The following is a 23,152-nucleotide window of genomic DNA, read 5'->3' on the forward strand; positions in this document are numbered from 1 at the left end:
TTGGTGCCTAAATTATAGAAAACTTGTTCGGTAATGGTTCACCATGTTTAACTCAATTACAGTTCACAGTAACTTCACCACCATAAAGACTGTATACCACGGATGAGATGCTAGAAAAGTGATCTGAGCATATTTTAAGCTCTACATTGGGTTTCCTTTCAGAATGTGATTCTACAATTGTCACTTTGTAAGGGCACAAGAGGGTTTCAATATATTTATCCTTATTGGAATGGAACTCTAACCAAATTTTCTCTGGTTTGTTCATACTTATTCACATCCTGTTTTGCAATTTATACTAGTGAAATGTAATAATTATTAGTTTTGCAGGCTGGATCTATTGAAGGTCAAGTAATAGAAATGGGACTTACTACCACATCATTATTGAATGCTGAGAAGTTTCCCGTCATTGTTCCCAATTCTCTATTTTCTAGTCAGGTGTGCATTGCTTCTCCTCTCTTTTATAATATATATGTATATATATTGAAGAGATCATCCTCACCAAAAATCAGCTCATTCCGAAACTTCTAAGCTTAGTTTACTAGTTGAAGAATTGTGGACTGTCCGATTTTTGTAAACCAGTTTTGATGGGGTTAGAAGTTTCGGAATGGGCTGATTTTTGGTGAGGGTGATCTCCTCATCATATAGATCATCCTCACAAAAAATCAGCCCATTCTGAAACTTCTAACTCATACATTTAAAAAATGTTTGGCACAATGTTTGGCTCTCTTTAGGGCCTCTGAACGCCACCCTATATATATATATATATGTTGAGTTCATACATATCCTAAATAAGTGCACTGTAAATGTATTGATTTAAATTAGTGTTTTCGAAGATGGTGAGACTTACTCCTTGAAGCTGTGTTAGGCCCGGGCTTCCTCAAAGCTTCTCGCACCTTATTAAAAGAGCATAAAAGCTCATGTGGCATATGGCTCATCAACTGAGGCTTTGAATAAGATGGATCACCAAAACTTCTACACCTTTTCTGATCCTCGGGTCAGAAGAGTGTAATTTAGGTCCATCTGTTGGTGGCTTTCTAGCAATGGGGTCCTTATGGTTTTAGAAGATGGTGAGGATTACTCCTTGAAGCTGCATTTGGGCTGGGCTTCCTCAAAGCTTATCGTACCTTACTAAAAGAGCAAAAGCTCATGAGGCATATAGCTTATCAACTGAGGCTTTGAATATGATGGATCATCAAAACTCTTATATCTTTTCTTGAACCTCGGGTCACAAGAGTGTAATAAAGGTCCATGTGTTGGTGGCATTCTAGCAATGGGGTCCTTATGTTCGAAAGGCATCCAAAAGGTTTTTCTTGCCTTTGGGGATAAGGTGGGATTTAGAATTGGAGGTCCAGTGAGGTTTTTGGAGGATTGTTGGTGTGGGTCGTCCCCTCTCAAGGACTAATTTCTAGGCTTGTTTGATGTCTTTGAAGAAAAAAACTCCATTATCCAGTTTTATTGTTTGATCAGACTGCAGAGTTGATAGGGATTTGGGAGTTTGGTTTTTGGAGAGGTCTTAACAATGATTGTGAGATAGACTCCATTGCTAGACTTGTCATTATCATTGCTATGGCCCTTCTACTCGATGATCAGTGTTGTCAAGGCGAGCGCCTTGGTGTGCCTCAAGGCAGGATGGAAAAAAGGTGTCTTAATATATTTGAGGCAGGGCAGTGTAAGTAAGGTGTACTACACCTTAGTCAAGGCGTAGGCCACACAGGCTTACACCTCATTAAAAATTGAATAAAATATATGTATTTTTTAAAATAAGATATCAGTTTTAGATTTGATATTGTAATCTTTACATAAAAAAGATTTATTTAAAAAAATATAATTTTTTTTTACCATTTTAAATGTTTAATTTTACATTGTCATTTTTATCAGCTCGAGCCCATTGGGATTGGGTTAAGGCTTAATCACTTTAGCCCCAATAGAGCTACAAGTTTGGTCTTAGGCAGAGCATGCCTCTATAGGGTTGGGTTAGGGCTCATCCAAGCCTGGTCTGAACCCGCCCATTGACAGTTTGTTATTGTGTGTAGCAAAAGCATGTGTTGTTGCTGCTTGTTTCTTCTTCTTATTGAAGTGCTGAATACTTTAACTTATTTATAGACCTTACTTTTGTACACGTTATACTTGTGAAATATTTAGAACCCACTTTTCACTATTTTGTTTATTTTAATAATGTTATAATTATATCATAATTTTATTGTGCCCTACTTCACTCTAGTGTGTGCCTCGCCGCGCCTTAGGCACTAGGAGGCCTTTTCGCCTTAAGTGTGCCTTTCGCCTTTAACTACACTATCAATGATGAAGATTCTTAATGTTGGTAGATAGACAAGAGAAGGGTATTCTTGGTGAAATCCTTTTATTATTCCAGATTTCGATTGTAGTATTGGCGCTTTTCGTCTATGGAAGTTTGTGTCCCAAAGGTTCCCTCCAAAATGTCTTTTTCCATTTGGGCAGCAATTATGAGGAGGATCTTGATGATGTATAATTTTATTTAGTGGATGTATGATTTCAACAATTTTTTGCAATATGTCTATGATGGATTGGGGGGTGGGGGGTCCGCGAGTTACGTCCTTTTGCATTGGAAATTGGTTAGGGAGATGTAGTCCCATATCATAGGCTTTTTTGGCATTTCGTGGTGCTTCCCTATCTCCATTCACATATTGTATGAGAGTTGGTTACCACTTATGGAGTCCGCGAATTACGTCCTTTTGCATTGCAAATTGGTTAGGGATATTTAGTCCCATTTCATAGGTTTGTTAGGCATTTCGTGGTGCTTCCCTATGCCCATCTGGTATTGTTTGAGAGTTGGTTACTGCTTGGTTATGGTTTCTTGGTGTTTAAGAGGAAATTGTGGGCATTCTTCCATTTGCTGTTTGTTGGGGGATTTGGAAGGAAAGGAATGCTTGGTGTAAAAATTTTGATGAATCAGAACATTCTTCGATGACTTTATGGGGAAATGGGAGTGGGTCTGCAGTAATTCTGTGTAATTGCATCTTTTATTATGTACGTTTTAGCTTGTTTTGTTCCTCTGTTTTGGTTTGGTCATCTTGAACATCTCTCTCTTATTAATAAAACTCTTTATTTATGAAAAAAATAATTATAAAACATGTCTCTGATGAGCGAGGACCTCGAGACAAAAAACCAAACAGGAGCTAATACAAAGATTAACCCCTATCAAGTAGTCCCATTTGAAGACAAAATGGCCAAAATGACATCCTTTGATCAACACCATCACTTTGCAATGACCTCAACAACTTGGGTTCATGGAACCACATGATCTCAAAGTGAACTGGAAAGGCTATTTTACCGATATCTCCACTGTCCAAATATAGGGCAATGATCTGATTCTGGTATTGGGATGGCTTCTTGATACACATCAGAAAAGTGGATTTTCCAAGAAAGTCTTAAATGTTAAACCATGTAAACAAAGCATATTTCTGAGGCAAACAACCAACTCTCATTTCTTCGCGAAGTTATAGAAGTCCCACACACTTCTAGTTAACGAATTAAAGAGAATTTGCAACCAATGATACAAAAGCTCTTTAGCATTCGCTTCCATAATATTCCTTGGATCCAAAGGGAAGGATTAAGGCTCAATCTCACCATATGGAATTGAAGTTAACATTAGTTGCCTAGAAATTGGCTGCTCTATTAGCCTTTCTAAAACATGGAAGAATTCACAAGACTTGAGAAAACACCATCCGCTCCCTTATCATCTTTGCAACTCCTTCTAAATCACCGCGAAGGATGCTCATCTTAATGTGAATCTGAGAAAACTTTCAACATCTTTACTCAGGTTTATGGCTAGCTGAACACTCCTCTATAGCTTGAAACTCGCAGAAATTCACAGATATCACATCCTCATCACCAGCCACAATACTAATAGCCAGTCCTTTATGTCTGAAGAATAAATGCTCTTTTCTCCCCAAAGCTACCCAACAAAAAGCACATTTTAACCTATTGACCACTCTTATAGAGCATTCTATCTTGCATTTTCAGCCCCTGTAATTGCCAAATCATCAACCAAGATCTGAAGCAATGCTCAGAGATGCAACCCTTGAATCATATTGGTTGAACCATGCACATACAGGCTGAACAGGAAGCTGGGGACCAAATAGAGTGATATCTAGGTTTTGAGGTTGTCTTCAAATTAAGGGCTAGGACCGTAAGTAGAGAAGAAGACTTGGGGTTGCATTTCTGCTAGGGTGAGAAACGAAGACCTAAGATCCGGATTTAGGAAGGTCAAAAAAGAAGAAATTTTCATATTACAACGTCAAGAGCGGAATGTAAAGATTGAAAAAAAAAGAAGCAAATGTTTCATGGGAATTTGATTAGGAAGAGAAGAAAGATTTAAATAAGGAAGCAAAAGGTTTGAGAAGAGATTATGAGAGTGAGGTTGTAAACCAGGAATAAAAAAGATAAAATAGAAAGAAGAAGATAAAGACAGTAATGGTACAAGGGAAAAGAAGAAAGATAATTGTTTCAAGAACCTAGAGTGTAGAGTGACGAGAGAAAAAATGATGTGAAAGGGAAAATTGAGGATAAGTAGATTCACTTAAGGATCTTTGTAACAAAGACACAAACACATGTGTTATTTTCTGAGTTTAACCATCCAAACCTGATACATTGGCATGTCCATTTGTTTATTTTGTACGTTGAAAGATGTTCTAGCAATACCTTAGTTTTGTTAAATATGCAATATAGAAGTTCATATCTAGAAAAGGTAATATAAATTATGACCATAGAAAAATTTATGTTATGATACCATTGTGTATGCATGTGTTTGACAAATGGGGAGGGCATGGTGTTCTACACTACTTGAGTAGATTTGAGAGTTTTAGGGTTAGGGTTTTTGTGGAGAAGAAGAAAAGAGATGAAGAGAGTTGTTTTATTCTCTCTCTCACTCATATATACATCATAAGAGTTATTAATTACAAAAGAACCCTTAGAAGATTGGAAATAACCAAGAAACCCTTACAAGAATTTCTACACTCCTCAAGTTGGTGCATATATATTTTTCATGCCCCACTTGTTAACAATGCTATGAAAATGTAAACTACCCAGCCCCTTAGTAAGGATGTCAGCCAACTGATCTTCAGTTTGCACGAATGGAGTACAAATGTGCCCATACTGCAACTTTTCTTTGATGAAGTGCCTATCTATCTCAATGTGTTTAGTTCTATTGTGATGAACTGGGTAATGAGCAATACTAATGGCTGTTTTATTGTCACAATACAAACTCATCGGCCCATGAATAGGAAGATTCAATTCGGTTAAGAGGATTTGAAGCCATAGAGGCTCGCACACCCCATGAGCCATACACTTAAACTCAGCTTCTGCACTGGATCTTGCAACCACTTTCTATTTCTTTCTTCTCCAAGAAAGAAGATTACCCCCAACAAATGCGCAATATTTAGAGGTGGAACGATGATCTGACACTGATCCTGCCCAATTTGCATCTACGTAAGCTTCAACACGCAAACTACCATGACAAGCATATAATAAACCTTGTCTAGGAGTGGATTTTAAGTACCTTAGGATTTTATAAGCAGCATCTAAATGAGTTGCAGTTGGTGCATGCATAAACTGGCTTACCACACTAACTGCATAAGCAATATCTGGGTGGGTTAAGATGAGGTAGATAAACCGGCCCACAAGTCTCTGATATCTCTCAACACCAATGCAGGGCTCACCATTGGACTCATGAAGCCTATAGTTTGACTCAATGGGAGTATCACAAGGCTTGCAACCCATCGTACCTGTCTCATGAAGGAGATCCATAATATACTTTCGTTACGAGATGAAAATACCCTTCTTTGATCTAGCAACTTCAATCTTAAGAAAGTATTTCAATTGACCCAAGTCCTTAATCTCAAACTCCTTTGCTAACTGGTATTTTAATTTTTTCATTTCATCATAGTTATTACCAGTCACTACAATGTTGTCAACATAGACTACGAGAACAGTAATTTTCTCATTGGAATGTTTAATGAATAATGTGTGGTCAGCTTGACTCTGCTTGTAACCATACCCCACCATGGCACAGTGAAACTTTTCAAACCACGCTCTAGGAGATTGTTTCAAGCCATATAACGCCTTTTTTAGTCTACACACTTTCCTTTCAAGTACTGGACATTTAAAACCAGGAGGAAGTGTCATATACACTTCTTCTTCTAAGTCACCATGCAAAAAAGTATTCTTCACATCAAATTGTAGCAATGACCAATCTTGATTGGCTGCAAGGGATGACAACACTCTAATAAAGTTCATTTTTGCTACCGAAGCAAATGTTTCACAGTAGTCAATGCCATAAGTTTGAGTGTAACCCTTGGCGACAAGTCTGGCTTTGATCTATCCTTCACAGTCCTACTAGGAAGAACAACCATATCCCAAGTATTATTCTTCTCAAGGGCCTACATTTCCTCCTCCATTGCCTTTTTCCAACTTGGTTGAGATAGGGCATCAACAACACTACGAGGAACAGATATTGAGGACAAAGCAATAGCAAAAGTGCGATAGGAGGAAGACAAAACATCATATGAAACTGTAGAAAAATTGAATTTATTGAGAATTCTTGGATGATCATTACAAATGCCCCAATAGTGGTATTTATAGACCAACTATCCTATTACAAGAATAATCTAGAATAATAAACCAACTATCCTATTGTAGAAGATTACATGAATATTCTAGAAAGTCAAGAGTGATCAAGAATAATCAAGAAGAATATCCTATTTTCTTGATTCTATGAGATCAGATTTCCTGATTCTCCTACACTCCCCCTCAAGTTGGTGCATAGATGTCAATCATGCCCAACTTGCTTATCAGATGTTCAAAGTTAGGTCTAGCAAGCCCCTTAGTCAAGATGTCGACTGTTTGCTGACTAGAAGGCACAAACGGCAAGCAAACAGTTCCAGCTTCAATTTTTTCCTTAATGAAATGTCGATCAATCTCAATGTGCTTCGTCCTATCATGCTGGACAGGATTGTGAGCAATACTTATTGTAGCCTTGTTGTCGCAATACAGCTTCAGAGGAAGTTCCACAGTCATCTTGAGTTCTTTTAGGATTCTGTATATCCACAATACCTCATAGATCCCTTGAGCCATTGCTCTAAACTCGGCCTCTGCGCTACTTCTGGCAACAACATTTTGCTTCTTGCTTCGCCAGGTAACCAAGTTTCCCCACACAAAGGTGCAATACCCTGAAGTAGATCTCCTGTCATTCACCGAACCTGCCCAATCTGCATCAGTAAATACCTCAACACTCCTTTGATTTGTCTTTTTGAAAAACATACCTTTTCCAGGAGTAGACTTTAAATATCTCAAAATAAGGTAGACCGCCTCGAGGTGTTCTTCATAAGGTGCGTGCATAAATTGACTAACAACACTGACAGAGAAGGCAATATCCGGTCGAGTATGAGATAAATAGATTAGTTTTCCAACCAATCTCTGGTATCTACCAGTATCAACAGGAACACTTCTTTCTTCCCAAAGCTTTACATTGGGATCCATGGGAGTCTCAGCCGATCTGCAACCACTCAACCCGGTTTCCTTCAAAAGATCAAAAATATACTTTCGTTGAGAGACAACGATTCCTTTCCTTGAACGAGCAACTTCCATGCCAAGGAAATATCTTAGCGCTCCCAAATCCTTGATCTCGAATTCTAATACAAGACTTTTCTTCAGTCTCTCTATTTCGATCACATCATCACCTGTGAGAATAATATCATCAACATAAACTATTAGCACAACAACCTTTCCTTCATGAGAGAACTTGAAAAACAAGGTATGATTAGCTTGTCCTTGAGAATATCCTTGTTTTCTGACAGACTGTGTGAACTTCTCAAACCAAGCCCTTGGAGACTGTTTGAGACCATACAGGGATTTTTTTAGTTTGCATACTCTTAAGCCAAACTTCTCCTCAAAGCCCGGCGGACTATCCATGTACACTTCTTCCTCTAAGTCACCATTGAGGAAGGCATTCTTCACATCTAGTTGTTGCAAGGGCCAGCCCAGATTAACAGCAATAGATAAAAGTACTCTCACCGTGTTTAATTTTGCAACAGGAGCAAAAGTCTCAGAATAATCAATGCCATATGTCTGGGTGAATCCCTTTGCCACCAACCTAGCCTTGTATCTTTCCACTGACCCATCAGAGTTGTACTTCACAGTGAAGACCCATTTACAACCCAGAGTGGTCTTCCCAGCTGGCAATGCCTCAACACTCCAAGTATTGTTCTTCTCAAGAGCTCTCATCTCTTCAAGTACTGCTTCCTTCCACTTTGGAACCTTTAGAGCCTCCTGTACACTGTTAGGAATTTCTACACTGGACAATTGAGAGGTAAAAGCAGCAAGAGATGAAGACAATTTCGAGTATGACACAAATTTAGACAGTGGATGACTAGTATAAGATCTAACCCCTTTACGAAGAGTTATAGGAATGTCTAAATCAGAAGGCTTAGACTGACTGTTGGGAAGAGAAAGAGAATTACTTGTAACAGATTCAGATTGTTGATTCGTCCTTGGTTCAGAATCATGGCTGTGCTGCAGAGTCAATTCGTCTTCCCTTTTCTTATGATTCTTCTTCAAGTAAACAATCCCTTTCCAAGTTCGGTCACCTTCCTTGAATCTATTATCCTGTTATGACATTATAGTAAGCTGTTCCTTATTTTCGATTTCCAAAAATTGTTGTTCAGAATTCTGATTTTTAGATTGTTTTTCAAATGTAGGCCTAGACTCAGGGAAAACATCACTCATAATAGGAGGAGTTTCAAGGAACGAATCTTGGCCATTTACTGTAGGTGCAAAGATACTAGACTCAGACTCTTGCGAGAGAAACACATCATCTGAGAGAAAAACATTGCCCGAGTTAAATGAATCTTCCTTAAAAATCTCCCCCTGAAGATGAATATCCTTAAAATGTGGTTGTTTTTCAAAAAATGTAACATCCATTGTGACAAAACATTTTTTCGATATCGGGTCAAAACATTTATAGCCTTTCTGAGTTGGGGAGTAACCAATGAAGACACATTTTATAGCTCTGAGCTCAAGTTTTCCAATTTTTCAATGTTCATGAACAAAAACCATACAACCAAATATTTTTAGAGGTAGATCAGCAGAAAGTCTAGCAGTTGGAAAATAATTTGTGAAAACTTGGAAAGGAGTTCGAAATTGTAAAACTTTGGAGGGCATTCTGTTTATTAAGTACGTAGCAGTTAAAACAGCCTCTCCCCACAGATATTTGGGAACTTTAGTTGCAAAAAGTAACGCGCGAGCCACCTCCAACAGATGTTTATTTTTTCTTTCTGCAACACCATTTTGTTGGGGTGTATCGATGCAAGAACTGTGATGAATTATTCCTTTTTCAAGAAATTTTTTTTCCAAGGTCATGTTAAAATACTCTTTCCCATTATCACTCCTGAAAACTTGTATGTTAGTTTGAAATTGAGTCTGCACCATATTGTAAAAATTTTTAAAAACGCGTTCGGCCTCTGATTTTTCTTTCAATAAATACACCCAGCAGAGTCGAGTATGATCATCCGTAAATGTGATGAACCATCTCTTGTTAGAAGGTGTACTTATCTTATTAGGACCCCAAACATCACTGTGAATAATAGTGAAAGGTTTTGATGGTTTATATGGTTGTGAAGGAAAAGATGTACGGTGGTGTTTTGCAAATTCACATATTTCACAATGAAACATAGATGGATCTTTATTGCCAGACAACTTAGGAAACAAATGTTTTAAATATTTGAAACTTGGATGACCTAATCTTAAATGTCATAACATAATATTATTATTGGAAACAGAAATAGATTCAAAGCAGGAACTTATTTGTTGAGATTGTTGCCTCGATTCAGATCTATCATCAAGGAAGTAGAGTCCTCCACTCTGTTTAGCACTGCCAATCATCCTCCCCGAGGTCAAATCCTGGAACACACAATAAGTTGGGAAAAAATTAGTTTGACAGTTTTGATCACGGGCTAGCTTACTGATAGACAAAAGATTACAGGAAAGTTTGGGAACGTGAAGAACATCGTGAAGAGTGAATGATGGAGATACTATAATAGAACCTTTTCCTGCAATGGCTGAAAGAGAGCCATCTGCAATCTTAATTTTCTGATTACCTGCACAAGGATTATACGAAGAAAAAGGATTTGACAAGCCTGTCATATGATCGGTTGCACCTGAATCGATGATCCAGGTGCGATCAGGGTTGACACCAATGAGAGCTGTTTTCAGGTAATTACCTTTTTGAGCTAAAGAACAAGAAGGATTTTTCTGAGACTCGAGAAACTTGTACAGTTGGTCTATCTGCTCCTTGGTGAAAGGAAACGAACTTGAAGAAGACTGCTGCTCTTGATCCGAGACACTAGTCTGAAGTGCACGCCCTTCTCCACCAGACTTCTTCTTCCAGTTTTGAGGCTTGCCATGAATTTTCCAACAGGTTTTCCGTGTGTGCCATGGACGTTTGCAGTGATCGCACCACGGCCGTTCAGAACGCTTACCATCCTTCTTCACCTCCTCCTGAAAATCCCGAGTTACAAAGGCAGAACTTTCTACTTCCGAGTTAGTAGTACTAGGAACCGATTTGTTGTTAAGCATCACATTCTGCCGTGCTTCTTCTCTCAGAACATCTGAGAAGGCCTCACGAATTGTTGGCAGAGGAGTTTTCCCTAAAATTCGGCCCCGCACCTCGTCTAATTCTTTGTTAAGTCCTGCCAAGAACATAAATACACGATCATTCTCCTGTCGTTTCATGAACCGGACACTATCATTCGCGCATTCCCAGACATCATCATAACAGAGGTCTAACTCCTGCCACAATGTCATCAACTCGTTGTAGTAGGAGGTTACATCTCGGTCACTCTGTTTTGCGTGCCAAAGTTTGGATTTTAAACCAAAAATTTGCGAAGAATTTTCTAGATCGGAATACGTATCTCTGACTGCTTCCCAAACATCTTTAGCCGTCGGTAGGAACATGAAGGGCTTGCCAATTGCGGGTTCCATTGAGTTCACCAACCACGCAATAATCAAAGAATTTTTTGATTTCCAAGTCTTGAGAGTCGAATCTCCATCTGCAGGTTTTGTCACTTCTCCTGTTAGATATCCAAGTTTCCCCTTGCCTTCCAAAATCAAACGAACGATTTGCGACCATTCCGTGTAGTTTTTTCCATTTAGGCGGTGGATATTCAATTGGAACGAATTCGTGGACCCTTCCGAACCACTGAATGAGATGGAGGAGTTCAGGTTCGAACTTGCGATGCTTTCCCCTGACGCCGCTGAGTCCTTGTTGGTCGCACCGGTTAAAGCCGTCTTCCACGGATTTTGGCCCGCCATAGGTAATCCCTAGATCAGAACCTAATGCTTTGATACCATGTAGAAAAATTGAATTTATTGAGAATTCTTGGATGATCATTACAAATGCCCCAATAGTGGTATTTATAAACCAACTATCCTATTACAAGAATAATCTAGAAATTCAAGAATAATCTAGAATAATAAACCAACTATCCTATTGTAGAAGATTACATGAATATTCTAGAAAGTCGAGTGATAAAAAATAATCAAGAAGAATATCTTATTTTCTTGATTCTATGAGATCAGATTTCCTGATTCTCCTACAGAAACAAAATTGGAGATAGGATGTCGAGTACATGACCAAACACCTTTTCTAATTGCAATGGAATATTAGAATTATCAACTTCAGGAGCAAGGCTATTACTTTTGACGGATGGATTTGGGGAGGATTCTTGGTTGGGCTCATTAGGACTCTCTTTAGTGCCTTTGTCATGTTGAGAATACATAAGTAATTCTTTCTCTTATTGTATAATAGGAATCTCCCTCTTGCCATCATTATTGCTGACTTGTAATTCTTTCTCTTGTATAATAGGAACCTCCCTTTGGCCATCATCACCACTGTTATGACCACTATCAACATTGTTAGAGGGAAGAGGGAGAGACAAGACAACAACTCTTAGGGAAAAAACGTCTCTCTACTTTCATTTGTCCTCCCCTGGAGAGATGTGTTCCAAGAGGAATAAAAGGAGGTAGATTCAAAAAATGTTACATCCATAGATACAAAATATTTACGAGAAGGGGATGATAACATTTATAACCCTTTTGATTCGAAGGATACCCAAGAAAGACACATTTGAAGGCTTTAGGGTCAAGTTTGGTGCGGTCGACTCGAGAGACATGAACAAAACACACACACCCAAAGACTTTGGGGGGAATGAGAAACACCTTATCAGGAGAAGACAAAACCTTAATAAGATTTTAAATCCCAAGACACGCGAAGGCATGCGATTAATAAGAAACGTAGTAGTTAAGAGAGCATCTGACCAAAACACTTTCGGTACATTCATAGTAAATAAGAGAACTCTAGTAACTTCCAATAAGTGACGATTTTTTCTCTTAGCCACGCCATTTTGTTGAGGAGTACTTAACACAAGTGGTTTGGTGAATTTTACTATACTAAAAAATGAAACAAGACCATCAGACATGTATTCTCCACCATTATCAGATCTAAGGACTTTAATTTTTACACAAAATTGTGTTTCAATCATTTTGTGAAAGAGTTTAAATATAGAATACACATCACTTTTAGCTTTGAATAACACGAGAAAAAATCATCCACAAACGTAACGAAATAATGAAAACCATGTAATGAGGTAACTGGGGAAGGTCCCCACACATCAGAATGAACAAGAGAAAAAATGTAAACTGTTTTTGTTTCCATTGGCAGGATAAGAGGTTCGACAATGTTTAGCAAATTCACATATCTCACACTGAAGATCTGACATAGAAATAAAATAAAATAACTGAGGAAACAAACGTTTAAGCAACAAAAAGGAGGGATGGCCAAGGTGCCTATGCCACTGTATTAACTCCTCAAAACGATGGCCACTCTGAACAGTAGATGGAAGCTTCTGGACCGAGGTAGCAACCCGTGATGGGGGATCCAAAAAATAAAGTCCTCCTTCCTCATGTCCTGTACCAATCATCCTCCTCGTATCCAAGTCTTGGAAAACACAGTGAGAAGGAAAAAAAAAGTGACATTATAATTTAATGATTTTGTGATATAACTCACAAAAAGGAGGTTTAAAGCAAAATTAGGGACATGAAGAACAGATGATAAGGTCATAGATGGATGAGCAATAATACTACCCTTGCCAGTTATAGAAGAATAAGAACCATCGGCAACTTTTACTTTGTCCCTACCAGAATAGATATAATAAGATGAAAAAAATGAAGACATACCAGTGATATGATCCGATGCCCCTGAATCAATAACCCAAGAGCTGTTAGGAGTAGAAATAGATGCACTGAAGGCCAAGGCTGAAGTACTTGAGTAAGCGACCGCAGATGTAGAAGCCGTATTAGGAGGCTCCAATTGAGCCATAAAACGCCGAAAAGCCTCAATCTTACCTCGAGAGAGGTTAGTACTATCAGATGCTGGTGTTAGAGTTGGAGTAGGCTCTAATGTCTCCATGGAAGTAATAGAAAGAGCGCTTGAACCCCTTTCTCTATCGTAACGACTACCTCCTCGGCCAACTGCGAATGAACCTCTATGTGATGGATGGCCATGAAGATCCCAACAAGTATCCTTAGTATGGCGAGTACGACCACAATTGTCACATTTCAACTTATTTTTATCATCAGCAGTTGTCCCTGAACGACCACCGCCTCGAGCACGACTACCATTGCGACCTCCTCTTTGGGACATCGAGGCTAAGGCTGATCTTTCATGAATGGTAGGTTGGAGCATAGCATTACGACGATACTCCTTACGATACAAGTAGGAATATACTGTAGTTAATGATGGAAGAGGCTCATTTTCTAGAATTTGAACCTTGACTTGTTCGTACTCGGAGTTTAAACTGGCAAGTAACTCAAATACATGATTTTCTTCAACCAACTTCTTATACGCAATAGCATCGATAGAACAATGGGCCCGAAATGTCTGATAATGATCCAACTCTTCCCATAGACGTCGGAGAGTAGAGTAATATGTAGACAAGACTTATCACCTTGCCTCATCTGCCAAATACTATGGCACAACTCATACACACGAGCTATGTTGCCTACTTTTGAATATGTCTGTAACTGCATCCCATATCTCCTTGGCGGTTTGCAAAAATAAGTAATTACTGTTAATGTCGGGTTGCATAGAATGGAGTAGCCGAGACATAACAATAGCATTCTCTGCATCCCATCTATCAAAGGTTGGATCTTTAGAATCAGGAATTGGTAAACTACTGGTCAAATATCCCATTTTGCCTTTTCCTTTAGTGTATAGTATGGCCGATTTAGACCAAGCAAGGAAATTATGGCCATCTAGCTTCACTATAGTGATCTGAAGATTAAAAGCAATACTTTGAGGATTACTCATACTCCCTTCACTATTCAAAGGCATATTCGAAGACTGACTAACCTCATACATTGTAAAAAAACCTTTTGAAGAGACAACAAACACTTTGTGAGCACGAAATACACTCCACTAGATACCCGAAATTGATGTACACTTCACCCGATGGAGAAACACACTTATTATTCTCTTTAACAACACATGACAAGCATTAGAATATGGAGAACAAGTCAATCCAGATCAGAAAATAGCACAAGAGATCAGATTTGCATAGAAAATACCATTTTCAACAAAAAAAATAATCAGAAAGGGGTCTAAAGAAAGGATCTCCGAAGCTTCAATATCTGACCAATCGATCAACGGTCACCACCATTAGATTCCTCATAAAAAAAACGACCAAACTACTCAAGTCCAAACTCAGAAACAAGTAATCGAAATGAATAGATGGAGAGAAAACGACAGATCTTGAATTTTCGTCATTTTTGTTGATTTTACACTAAAAACATCATAACTTGTTCAAAACAATTCCAAATTGCATGAAACTTGTTTAAAAAATTCTCTAAAATCACCTTATCTTAGAAACAATAAGAAAAGATCAAAATATCTAACGAAAACAGCGTCAGATGACGTCAGCATGCCGGCTACTGATATCATCAGACGCAACAAGTAAGAGAGTCTTCTTTGTCTCTCTCCTTTTTCTTTAAATTTGTCTGTAAGGTCCTTTTTGATTTTGAGCTCTGATACCAAGTAGATTTGAGAGTTTTAGGGTTAGGGTTTTTGTGGAGAAGAAGAGAGAGTTGTTTTATTCTCTCTCTCACTTTTATATATATTAACATCATAAGAGTGTTACTAATAACAAAAGAACCCTTGGAAGATTGGAAATAACTAAGAAACCCTTATAAGAATTTCTACAACTTGTTTCGACAAAGTGGAAGGGCAATTAGTTTTTAGAATTGCTTAACATTTGTAGGATAAAATGACACGTAGTGTCACATTTTGTTCATCATGGGCTTAAAGTTCATTCCATGTCAATGCTATTGGACTTCCATAATTTCCAAATATGCTTAAACCTCTTCGGTTTAGCCTAGATTTTTTTATTATATAATTTTTTATTGTAATTTCCTTATGAGTTTTAGTTAAAAATTTAGGGTCTATTTGATGGCACTTGGAAATAGGTGGGAAAATGATTTTCCTTCGAAATGCAAATTTTTAGGTGTTTGGTTGCGCATTTTCCTTGAAATTCAATTTTCCACCTTTGGCAATTTTCCACCCTAGAGGGAAAATGGATTCCCATCCCCTAAGAAAATGATTCTCCCACCTCCTAATTCTCTCTCATGTTACCCTCACGCCCAAAGCTAAATATTATAGTTTTTAAAACTTGATTTGACTCGGATGTCCATCAAGTTGAGTCAAGTCAACAACTCATGAGTCAACTCGAACAAATGATCAAAAATTATTAAATTTATAAATATTTATTTAAAATTTTAGAATAAATAAATATTTTTTTGTTCAGAAAATATTGTATATAGCTAAAGAGCTTGGTTGAGTTTTAGACTAGACTCAATCCACTTTTTGAGTTGATTCGATTGAGCTGACGAGTTGACTCAATGAGTTGGTTCCATCAAACCAACTCTTTTTTTGACATTTTCCTTGGTGCAATCAAACAATGGAATTCATTTTTCCCACGATATTCATTTCCCATGGAATTCGTATTCCAACAGAATACAAATTGCCTGCAATCAAATAGACCCTTGCTAAAAATTATGACCTCTATTTTTCCATATCAGGTTTTTCTATGTTGAGAATATAACTTTTTCATATGTTTTTTTTTCCTTTTTGTTTGTGTATGATATAAATCATGAGATACCCCATTGCACAATCCATTATCGTACTTACTATTTATTTTTTTATGGGTAAGCTAGACTTGAACCCCCAACCTCTGTTTTTTTGCAATGTGTCAAACCAACTGATCTATTGGTCTAAGCCCTAGTGCTTACTGGTATGATAATCGATTAATTTTTTTTACTTCTATATAAATTATATTGCAAGTTATTGAATCCTATATTTTACCTATGTCAAATATTGACGACTCTATCAATATAGCATAGCAAGGAATCATTGTTTGATTGTTCAAATCAAGGCTAGTATCTTCTGTCTATTGATGTTATTTCCACCATGTTGCGCCTATGCTTTCTACAAGGGGCGACTTCTCTTTTAATGATCATTTTCTAATTGACATTGCATGCTGATTTTGCATCTGTTGTATAGCATAACAGAGGCCTTTTTGGAAAGTAATATGATGCTTCTATATTTGATCTATGATGTGGGGATACTTCAACATGCTTTATGTACATTGCTTATGTACCAAATGCTGCATGTATACTTCTACAATACAATTGTCTCATTGTCAGATTGGTGTTTTCTTGACTTCTAACCAAGATTTCAGATAACTTTATGGGATGTTGTAATACCATGGGCCGCTAGCCTGTTACTGTTATTTCCATTATTATGGTAATGGAATGACATTCACTCACTGTGGGCCTTTCCACATGATATTTAAAAAATGTTTCGAAAAATCTGTTTTAAATTGAAATCCAAATTTAAAATTTGACATTTGAACTTACATGATGGAAATGGTGGTAAATAGCAAGTTAGCAACTATTATGTAAGTTTTTTTTGCTTATCATGGGTATCCCCACCCATTGGGTGAGACTAATCCCACGGTCATACGCACCGCCCCCTCGGAAAGTCCTTCGTGCAATTGGTTGATTTGAGGGTCAACCGGACCCTGGAGGGTGGCCCCAAGGAATTCATAGTTTCGTGGGGTTTCAAACACTTGACCTACCCTTCTTGAGGAGGTTGTCAAGGCTCGGCTTGCCACTAGGCCAAACCCTTGGGGTAAACCATCATGAAAGTTTGAAAACTGTTTTCTTCAAAAAACAAATGCAAAAGTAATGATGTTATGCAACAGCATAACGGACATTATTTGTGGTCCAATAATGCTATGTGTTATTTTCTAAAAAATTGTAACGGGTCTTGGCCTTCCGATTTTAACTGTCGTTAGTTTCCATTCTATTATTTTATTTGAAACCATGGTTAAAACCATTCCGTTATTGATGTTATCATCTAACATAGAGAAATGCTATATTGTAATAAACTTTGTAGTGTTAAGGAAAAGCTTGTATCAGGGTTACCTAATTCGTTTGTAAGATACCAAACTGCAAACTGATTCGAACTAAACCAATTGACGGTACGGTTCACTCTCAGTTCGTGAAATGAAGCGAACTCAATGAACTGCATTATCTTATTTTTTTTACCTACCCCTCCACTTGTTGATAATATTTGAGACATCCCCTAAAAATTTAAACGGATAGCATACCCCTTTGACCTTGGTCTTTATTAATAGACTGATGAAAAATGGCCAAAAACCCTCAACTTCCACCTGCGAAAAATAAAAACTTGGGTTTTTTTTCTTCTTCAAAACTTCCATCTTCAATCTCTTTTTCATCCTACTCATCATTTCAACCTTCAAATTCCCTCACCTCTTTCTAGCCTACGAACCGGATTCATTCTTGAATGGCAAATGACAAACCGCGAACCTGAATTTGAACCGAGCGAATCCACATATCATGTAACATAGGTTTGTACCATTAAAAGTTTCATAACATTTGACATAACATAAATACTGTTGATAGTATATTTTCCTTCACTCTCGGGTTTGTCATAACCTAGTTAAGCCCCATGTTCCCCCCCTCTCCAAAAGATCGGCCTTTTGGAGTAGTTGGTTGGTTAACATGGTATTAGAGCGCTACGTTCGTATAGGTCACGGGTTCGAGTCTCCTTGAAGGAGTTTTTCACTCTTATGAGTGAGGGGGAGTGTTGAGTGTTTGTTATCCGCCTCCGCTCTAGGTTGTCATGTGCTCAAGTATCGTGCCCCAGTTAGACCTGTGACCCTCTTATATTCATAGTTGCACCTTCCCCATCAGATTGATCTTTTGGAGTTGTTGGTTGGTTAACATGGTATTAGAGAGTTAGGTTTGTATAAGTCACGGGTTCAAGTTTTTCTACTCTTATGAGAGATGGAGTGTGTTGAGTGTATATTTTCCTCCACTCTTGAGTTTGTCATACCCTAGTTAAGCCCCATGACCCTCTTATATTCCTAGTTCTCCCCCTTTCCTAAAGATCAGTCTTTTGGAGAAGTTGGTTGGTTAACATGGTATTAGAGCGCTAGGTTCGTACAATCACGGGTTCTAGTCTCCTCTTAGGAATTTTTCACCCTTATGGGTGAGGGGGAGTGTTGAGTGTTGTGTTATCCACCTCCGCTCCCGAGTGTCACGTGCTCAAGTATTGTGCCCCAGTTCAACCCGTGACCATCTTATATTCATAGTTGAGTCTTTCATCATCAAACCATGTTAACCAACCAATTACTCCAAAAGACCGATCTATTGGAGAAGGGGAGAACTATGAATATAAGAGGGTCACGGGGCTTAATTGGGGTATGACTCACTAGAGAGTGGAGGAAAATATATACTAACAAATACTAAGAAGTAATACTCAACTTAATGAAACTAGGCATCCATGTATCCGCAAAAGCATGTTTTAGACATTTATCCTTAATTATATATTCATTTTAGACACTATCTTAGCCTTTTTTTCCTTTCTATTTTATTGCTACTTTTGTGGGGATCTCAGTCGCTGGTTTTTTTTCTTTCATTGTATTGAATCCCACTTTGAGATTTTTACTACTTTTATCCGTGTAGATTTGTTTTTGAATAATATGGATAACAAAGCTTAGTGTTTGGCATGTAAATTTTGTAGGTGATTGTGAATAAATCACGTGCCCAATGGCGTGCTATGGCGACCAAAATCCCTTTATGGATTGATAATTTGGAAAAGATTCCTGAGATCACAGAGGATATAAAGACCATGCTGAAATCAAACCCAAAAATTTTCTTGGGAAAGGAGGCTCCTTACTGTTTCCTTTCTCGAATAGAAAAATCATTTGCAGAATTGTCTGTTGGATGCAATCTTAAGTATATGGTAAATTTTCCTTGTACCACTCACAGTAGTTCCAATAACTTGGATTAATACATCAACTAATGAAGTTTTTTTCTTTAAATGCTATTGTTTTATGCTAAATTTCTATTGCATTAAAATTGTTCTTATTTATTATCTACCCTTTTACAAAGACAGCCGCTGCTAAAGTCAGTCTTATTTCATTACATATCCAATTACTACGAAAAATTGTCAATCCTGAATTATTTCTCTTTCCTACTTTAATGCTTACTGGAACTCATGGGATTTGGGGTAACCTTTTATAAGCATTTTGTCTCATGTCCTAGGTGATTCTTGTAAATTCTTCTTTTAGTCACTTTTGGTGGATTTTTTTTTTTAAAGTTTTAATAAGGTTGGGAGGAGTATGATATTAAGTTTAATAGCTCTAACATACCCTTATAGAAAATTTGCTTCTTTTTTTTTTCCCCATGATTTCTATATTTTTAAATTGATCAAAATCATGTAGACACCTACCCACCTCCCTCCCACACCCACCCACCCACCCACACCCACCCACACCCACATCCACATCGACATCCACACCCACCCCATACCCAAACCTCACACACCCACACCCACACTCATGTGCGTGCATGCACACACAATGCAGGAGAGAGAAGCAGGAAGTAGCAAAGAGATCTTACTTGCTTTACACAAAAGCTCCAACCTAAAAATAAAATCCTCAAAAAAAATATATTTGAAATCTTCTATTTAATGGTTTTTTGCGTTTTAGTGCTAATTCTTATCATCCTTCATTTTGTTTTTCACGTTTTTTGTTTTTTTGGTATGACCAGCTCTAATTTTGTATTTGTTGTGGTTGTAGAGCAAAGAAGAGTTCTATTCTACAGAGCAAGATATTCTACTACAGGTAGCACGGATAATCAAGCAACATGGTGCTGCACTGGGTAGCACGTCACAAGATTTAACCTACCAGTGAGTGACTTGTTAAGGTGATAACATCTTTTTTTTTTTTTTTTTTAGGTTAATAAATTGGCTCAATTTGCTCTTATAGTTTCTTTTTACCTTCAACATTTCAAGTCTATAACATATATTAAGATTAATTAGCATTTTAAGTAAGTTACAGATGAAGTTGCCGTTCATATTCAAGAGTTAGTACATGTTTTATCATATTCAAGAGAAAATGCCTGATGTATGTTATTTGTAGATAATGTAGTAATAGTTTATAGTAATTTTTAAAAAACCCAAGGTTGGATCGGACCCACTAGCATTCACAAGTTGAGTCGAATGAAAAAAAGAAAAACATGTTTTTTTTTTTGAAAAAATCAAATAAATGATCTGCCCGGTTTGAACGGTGATCTAACTGACCTAATCGGGATTGTGGTGGGACTAGTCCAATTTTTGGGTGATTTTAGACATATCTCGTCTTGGTGAATACATGAGATAGCGCTTATGTTTTGAAATTGATGTAGGACATCTACATGAATAGCACTTGTGTTTTAAAATTGATGTAGGACATCTACATGAGGAAGATCGGAATTTTCAGACCGAGTCAACTCAGTTTGACCAGCTTAGTTCGGGTTCACCCGATTGGATCCATACTCAATCCAATTTTGATTTTAGTCTTATTTGTTTAGTCTATTTTAGTTTTGAGTTTTAGTTAGTTAGTTTCTATTTCTACTTTGGGAAGTTTCTATTTTGTCTAGTTTCTAATTTTTTGTCTCAAATTTGTTTTAGGTTTCTATTTTGTTCTAACTTCATTTATATTATTTAGATTACAATTAGAAGTGTCCAAATTGAGTTTTTAATAGGTTTAAAAACTTAGTATTATGTTATAGATAAGTTGGAAAAGTTACTTTTTAGTAATTTAGAATGTTTATAAGTTTTTATGAAGTTATCTATTTAAGGAGTTTCATAAAAGAAATTCAACCAATTAGAAATATATCAATTCAATTATCTTTTCTCTTAATTATGTTTTAACTTTATACTTTATTTTCTTCTAAGCTATTAGAATCTATTGATTGTTTATCAATAGAATCTATTGATTCAAATTGATTTTGTGTGTCCCATTGAACACAATCTCTTAATTCCTTTAATAAGATCTATTGATTCACACATTTTTGCTATGTCAAGTTGTATCAGAGCTTTTGCTACGGTCCATAAAAGATGGTTGGTGAAGGTGATTTTTTCACAAAATCTTATCTAGAAATTCAATTTGAGAGGTTTGAGGTTAAAATTATGGTTAAGTTGGAGTCTAATTTAGAATCCCTTGTTCAAGGCATTGGTTCTCAATACCCTTGAGAAGGAGAAATGTAAGAAAATCCTTGGAGATAAAAACAAACCCATGGATTCTACCTTCCCTCCTCAAAAGCTCCTTGGGTAACAATTAGTGAGATTGAATCGACCAATTTTAAAAATTCTGCATAGAATTTTAATCATATTCAAATTGCATCCTCTTAAACTGCATCCCATATCTCCGAGACCCTAGTACCTATCTTCCACCACCATCCCATCAAAATCCTTCCAATAATTCCCTTCCTCAATCACTACTCACACCTCATACCACCCTTTCTCAACCTTCTAACCATATTGCACCACTTTGACATTCGTACACACTTGCTCAACTTTCCCAGACCCTTCCCAATTCTACTACACCACCCAGAATATTTTCCAACACCTCAATATCATCCAAATATCAATATTCAACAATATATTTTCTGGATGAAATCGATTCCTATCTCATCCCTCAAGCCACTAAAAAAACTTCTAATGACATTAATTTTCACCCCTTCATGCATACCCTCACCTACTTTTTCGAGATCAGAAAATCTGTCACAATAAAGTAAGTCTGAAGAATGGATATCACTAGAAGTGGATTAGAAAGCGAGATGTATGAAGAACGAGAAAAAGAAAAATGGTCTTTAAGAATAACTCGAGGAGGAGTTTTTGTCAAGAATGGTGGCCTGATGTAGGACATCTACATTAGGAAGACCAGAATTTTCAAATTGAGTTAGCTTAGTTTGATTGAGTCAACTCGGTTTGACCAATTTAGTTTGGATTGACTTCATATTTAATCTAATTTTGATTTTAGTTCTATGTTTAGTCTATTTTAATTTTAGATCATTTAGAAGTTGTTTAGTTAGTTTCTATTTTAACTTTAGAAGGTTTCTATTTTGTTTAGTTTCTAATTATTTTTAGTTTTTAATTTGTTTTAAGTTTCTATTTTGTTCTAAATTCATTTTTATTATTTAGGCACAATTAAAAGTGTTTAGAAGTGTCGAAATTGTGTTTTAAGAGGTTTACAAAATTAATATTATTTTATAGATAAGTTTGGAAAGTTGATTTTTAGTATTTTAGAATGTTTCTAAAGTGTTAGGATGAAGTTATCTATATAAGGAGCTTCCAAAACGTAATTCAATCAATTAAAAATATATCAATTCAATTAACTTTTCTCTCTTAATTATTTTTTTATTTTTATGCTTTATTTTCTTTCAAGTTATTGTTTGTTTATTAATTGAATCTATTAATTCAAATTGGCTTTGTGTGTTCCATTAAACACAATCTCTTAATTTCTTTCGAATTTATAGGTTCACATGATTTTACTACGTCAGAAATTAATGACATGCTCCCCTTGTCCTTAAGGTCTTGTCTTGTAAAGTAATCGTAGATGTTCTCATCTTCAATCTAGATGCAAAATGAGTTGGCCGATTTGAGTTGTTGGGCCCTATGGATTGCTTAGAGTTCGTGGCATTCACCAAATTTGAA

General features: G+C 36.9%; 1 protein-coding gene across 1 annotated transcript in view; it reads left to right on the forward strand.

Annotated features, from left to right (window-relative positions):
• Positions 1–20,647, forward strand: part of LOC147391119 (mechanosensitive ion channel protein 1, mitochondrial-like) — a 38,493-nt gene extending 17,846 nt beyond the window's left edge. The window contains exons 4-6 of the mRNA XM_086457743.1: positions 328–435; positions 19,193–19,414; positions 20,253–20,647. Coding sequence (XP_086313869.1) covers positions 328–435; positions 19,193–19,414; positions 20,253–20,366 — 444 coding nt within the window. The 3' untranslated portion in view covers positions 20,367–20,647. The remainder of the gene's footprint in view (positions 1–327; positions 436–19,192; positions 19,415–20,252) is intronic.
• Positions 20,648–23,152: the final 2,505 nt, after the last annotated feature.

The sequence above is a fragment of the Akebia trifoliata genome, chromosome 11 (genome assembly GCF_017979445.1).
Source record: "Akebia trifoliata isolate Shusen 1 chromosome 11, ASM1797944v1, whole genome shotgun sequence".
NCBI classification, from domain to species: Eukaryota; Viridiplantae; Streptophyta; class Magnoliopsida; order Ranunculales; family Lardizabalaceae; genus Akebia; species Akebia trifoliata.